Here is a 5,000-nt window from a genome sequence, read left to right as displayed (position 1 = left end):
AATACACAACTGTATTTAATCACAGTTTTTAGTGGAAGTATAATGTTGGCAACAAGATTGACTTAGTATAATTGGAAATTATTTGAATGCAACACAAACTATTTCTTCCTTTTCCCTGTTTTTTTCCAAAATGTTTTCAATTCCTTTAAAACATCTCATTGTGTTTATTTTTTCCTAGCTGTTACTTTTTTCTTTGTGTTCTCTATTTACTTTTTCCCCTTCGTCTATTTTTCTTTTCTTTTTTTCTGTTTTTTTCTGAATTTTTCCTTCTTTTTTTCTCTTCCTTTTTTTTTCTTTTTTATCAGTCATTGTGTGCATAATTTTACATAATAGTTGGTCATATAGGGATGAAAGAAGCAAAAACAACCTGAAGAGCCGTTTAGGACCAAAAATAGTTGTTCTTAAGTGAGCCAGCCGAAGAAGCCGGTTCTCGAAATACTCTACCGACTTTACTCAACTTCCACCTTGACTTCCAAATACCGCATTTAGAACACAACGTCAGGGGAACCCTTGTATTTTTACCTTCATGCACTGTAACTTTGACTTAATTCACTTCTTAATTAGCAATTTCGAGCCCTGATTTTTGTGAGCTGGCTAGATTTTCTTGTGCGCGGAAAAGCTCTGGGAAATACACAATTACGCACACACGCAGTTTAGAGGGAATATTGCGCTGGATAGATTTTCTTCTGCGCTGAGTGTGCGAGTAGTGCGCGGTTGCGCACACGTGCAGCTTAGAGGGAACATTGGTAATAAGCACCCATTACCTTGGACAGTTCTTTTGAACTGTAGCGGGCTTGAGTCAGCTCCCAGTGGGGAGTGAAACAAGTCACGAACAGCCACCGTTTCACTTGATGCATCTGAGTCGGTTCCATCTCTCTCCTCAAACACTCGCAGGGGTGGCATGGCTAGTTGTTTTCTGCCAACAACAATAGCATATTTTTATAGCACTATTTATTGTTGTTATTATTTGTTATATTTTTATATTCGATAATAAAAATCTGATTGAATAACAACAATAAGAAGAATCACCTTTTTTCCCTTCTTCCATTCCCAGTGTCTCTGAATCCTTTGGCAAATGGATTGTTGTCAATCTTAAGTTGTGTTATCTTTCAAAGAAAATATTTTTATTCAGTAACAAGTTAGCAATTGTTCAAAACATTACTTACCTATTCTCATAATTAGATGCACAGCATAATGTATTTATCTCGAAATAATATATTCAAATACAAAGCCCTACATGCTTGACCCTCGGCCTCAAATTTGTGCTTTAAACGTCATTATTCTCATACGACATTCATTTTCAACCAGTTTACCGGGGCATACTCGGGTGCTTTGAGAAGTTGTCTGGTGTTTTGCTGTAAATTACCAATTTTTTTCCTTGATACAAAGCATGCTGTTGTTTTGTATATTTGCTTTCTTCCATTTATAAGCTGAGTATTCTAATATTCATCCATATCAGTAAACTTTTTCTTTTTTTATATATTATTTATTTTTCACGCATTGGGTAATGCGTGGGAATGTATTTAATAACTTATTTTGTTTTATGAAGCTGTTTAACCTTGCACTAATAAAATAAAATAAACGAAACAAGATAAACATATTGCACATAACATGATGATGTTCATTATTTTTTTATTTTAGTAAAAAACAAAAGGAAAAGAGTTAGAATCCAGCAAAACATTTTATGTTCAGCTGGCAGATATTGTGTACTCGTTTTAGTAATATGTTTGTTATTTTTTTCTGGAAAATGAGATGAAAATATATTAAACAAATGAAAGCAAAATCATGAACCGAAATGAATAACCTGGGTTTACAAAAAATATATAGTGTTATTTCAATTAAACCAACACGATTGTTTAAACTTTAAAAACATATTTATTTAAATATTTTCAACAGACTGTATGTTTCGAGATTTTTCGATCAAACAAAGTGTACTGTGGCTCTAAAATAGTTGGGAAACATTCTCATTCTCTGTTGCAAAATAATAAAATAAATACACTGTAATATCCGTTCACAACGGATTGAAAGGAAAAAAATCCATCGTGACGTGAACTTCAAAAAATCACCTCGGCTCTGTCCCATATCAACTAGTCAATTAATGTTTAGTGAAATGGCGTAATGAACAAAACATAGAACGTGAATGAATTTTCAACGCGGCCCAAATTAGGCGGTTATGAAAATGCCCAATTTAAATATAGGGTTTAAATATATGTCGGTTAATCCGAAACCTGAAGACAATTGAGTGTACTACAAAAATACATTGCAGATTCCCCATTTCAAAACCTATCACATAGAAAAAAAGATGTAAAAAAGCAACACTGCAAGAAATGCCATAATGTACGCATAACTTACCTTGTCATTCTGATATGCTGTCACAGCCACAAAGTCTGTCTCTGGAAATACGCATGTCCTGAATGTGCTGTAAGGGAGCTTCAATATGTCGTTGGCCCGCACTATGTGGAATCTTGGTTGGTACTTGTGCATTGAATTTAAGATCGTCTGCACCGTTTAAAGGAGGAAAGGAAATACACAAACATGTGTTTGATTAAAATGCTTAACAGGTAGAGCGATCTATCTGGTGATTTACAGAAAAACGACTAAGGCTAATACATAGACGCTGTTAGCGTAAAACAATTTTACGTGTCAATTCCACATCTACAACATGATTGAGATAAAAACAATAAAAAAATACATATTTATTTTTATGCATGCTCTTTTATTTCATATTGTGTCATCAGCCTGGGTTTCGTGACAATAAACACCGTTACATCCTTACGTCGTCTGTAAATAATAGTCGTTCATTTTTTGATAGTCATTTTCGTACTACAGGTATACTTACAAATCCGTGCTTATCCGATATGTTATTGGTGAGTTTCAGTTTATGGAAAGCAACAGGTTTCGCCATCCACTCCTCGCCAGTGGCTGGACTGTCCGGGTGGATGTACATTCTCTTAGGCATCTCTGGGTCCGCTTTTCCTGCTACCATCCAGCGGGAGTTGTGAAACTTATAGCGGCAGTCGTCCGCGGCCACAATGTCCATTAGCAAAATGTATTTTGCTTTTTTACCAAGACCACTTATCCGTACTTTGAATGGCGGAAACATCCTCCTATTGGAAAGACACGCATATCAGATGCGTTTGTTATCCTGCTCGTCAATGCAAGCAAATTTTACATCCTGGCACGTCTTACAAGCTTACTTAATATATGTACAATATCATATACACTGCATTCAAAAATCGTATTGTGAAGTGTTATCTACAAATTCAGTACACTACACAGCCACTAAATTATTCGTTGCTGCTGATGATGGATTAGAATGAGAGGTTTTATTTAAACATTGAATGACACCGATTGTGTGTGCGGATATCGAACACAATTGTGGCTTTTGCAATTTTCTTTCAACTCAGTAAAAAAATGTCTCTGTATTCTTACCTCCCAGATTTAGTGATGACCATTTCGGTCCGGAGTTTATGAAACTGGTCCCAAAGATCTTTTGCTTCCAAAGTAACTTTGGGATCGTCATCCACTTCCTCTTCGGGCTCCAAGCTTTTAATGCTGCGGAGTTGAGTAACCTTGTGGTGGTGACTTAGAGCCGAGTGGGGACATGTCTCTACACTAGCTAGACTATGTTCCGAGATGGATTTAGTGGGTGCCCCTGCAGTCAGGGTCAGCCCTGGGAAGAAAGAGGGTTGAGCAGCCGCTAAAAAGGCGGACACAGTGAAGTCGTTGTGTCGGTAAGCACTAATGGGGTGATAAGCCATTGCTGTCCCCAAGAACGCTGGTTCTCTCATTGGTGCGTCAAGAATATACTAAATACCCGATGGCAGCTGTTACTTTAAAGTGCCGGTGTTTTCATCAATTTAGTATAATGACTTCAGGTAGCTCCTCGTCATTTTACTCAAACTGTCCGGAGTTTCCTTTGAGTTGTCCTCTTTTTCTTAGTCATTGTTCGCAAACGTAGCAGCACTAAGTTGTGGCTAGAAAAGCATCGATCTGGTCCAGTCTTTGGTCACCCCACACTGTCAACAGAGAAGCATCACCGTTTACTGCAGTGCTAAGACTATCTCACTTATCCTCCGGAGCTCAACCCCCTCTCAGACTAAATCCATTTGATTGTTGATTTTACGGCTGTTGTAGCAATTGTGCCTCTCTCTATAGGCGTGGCTCTGGCAGTTGTTTTATACATGTGCATGGAAGTAACCAGCCCGTTTTGGGTGTGCTAAAGCACCCCCAACCATTGAAGCATTTTAAAACTATTTTCTTAAATAAAGGACACCATAGGCTTGAATGTGATGAAAAATGCTTGATACAAAAAAAAAATGTAGACAAAACGAAAATGTGAACAATGCAGCGTGGTAAACATTCCACTGCCTTGAATTCGTTCAGTCCATTTGGTTAATATAAATTTTTAATTTTTTTAAAGCCTGTGGAGGCACTAGTGGATTAAGGTGAGAGTATGTTATAGGGTTTACAACTTTAAATGTCAGGTGAGAATTTAAAAAATACAAATATTGTCAAATACATTCCACGCTTTTTTGTCTGTATGTGTATAGGCGATGTACTCTATCAGAAATAATTGATCAATAACTCGGCATGGCGTAGTATTAGTGTTTGTGGTGACCAAAAATCTCATCTCATCTCATTAGCTGCGCCGCTTATCCTCAGTAGGGTCCCGGGGGTGCTGGAGCCCTTTCCCAGCAATCATCGGGCAGTGGGCAGGGGACACCCTGAACTGGTTGCCAGCCAATCACAGGCCACACGGGTACAGACAACTCACTCGCTCATGTACCACAAGCCTATCTTTTTTCATTCTCTCCTTTTATACTTCCTTTTTTTAACTTCTTTATGCAACATAATCATTCGTAATATATTGCATCAAAGCAAGTGAGCCGTTTGAGAGCCGGCTCTCTTTAATGAGTTGAGCCGAAAAAGCCGGTTCTCTAGGGACAATTTGGACCGGCCAATTAACCTGACATGCATGTTTTTGGAATGTGGGAGGA

The 5,000-nt window shown here is 37.8% G+C and overlaps 1 protein-coding gene across 2 annotated transcripts in view; it reads right to left on the bottom strand.

Moving 5' to 3' along the window:
- LOC148357428 (T-box transcription factor TBX2b-like) overlaps positions 1-4,083 on the bottom strand; it is a 13,660-nt gene extending 9,577 nt beyond the window's left edge. For both annotated transcript variants that reach the window (XM_088345572.1, XM_088345573.1), the window contains exons 1-5: positions 3,433-4,083; positions 2,840-3,107; positions 2,353-2,499; positions 1,030-1,106; positions 765-916 (exon numbers count right to left, since the gene is read on the bottom strand). In XM_088345572.1, the coding sequence (XP_088201698.1) occupies positions 765-916; positions 1,030-1,106; positions 2,353-2,499; positions 2,840-3,107; positions 3,433-3,791 (1,003 nt within the window). In that variant the 5' untranslated portion in view covers positions 3,792-4,083. The remainder of the gene's footprint in view (positions 1-764; positions 917-1,029; positions 1,107-2,352; positions 2,500-2,839; positions 3,108-3,432) is intronic.
- Positions 4,084-5,000: the final 917 nt, after the last annotated feature.

Source organism: Urocampus carinirostris, chromosome 10 (assembly GCF_059441175.1).
Source record: "Urocampus carinirostris isolate Australia breed hairy pipefish chromosome 10, RoL_Ucar_1.0, whole genome shotgun sequence".
Taxonomy (NCBI): Eukaryota; Metazoa; Chordata; class Actinopteri; order Syngnathiformes; family Syngnathidae; genus Urocampus; species Urocampus carinirostris.
Note: the sequence above shows the minus strand (reverse complement) of the source record. Positions and strands in the feature narration are given on the sequence as shown.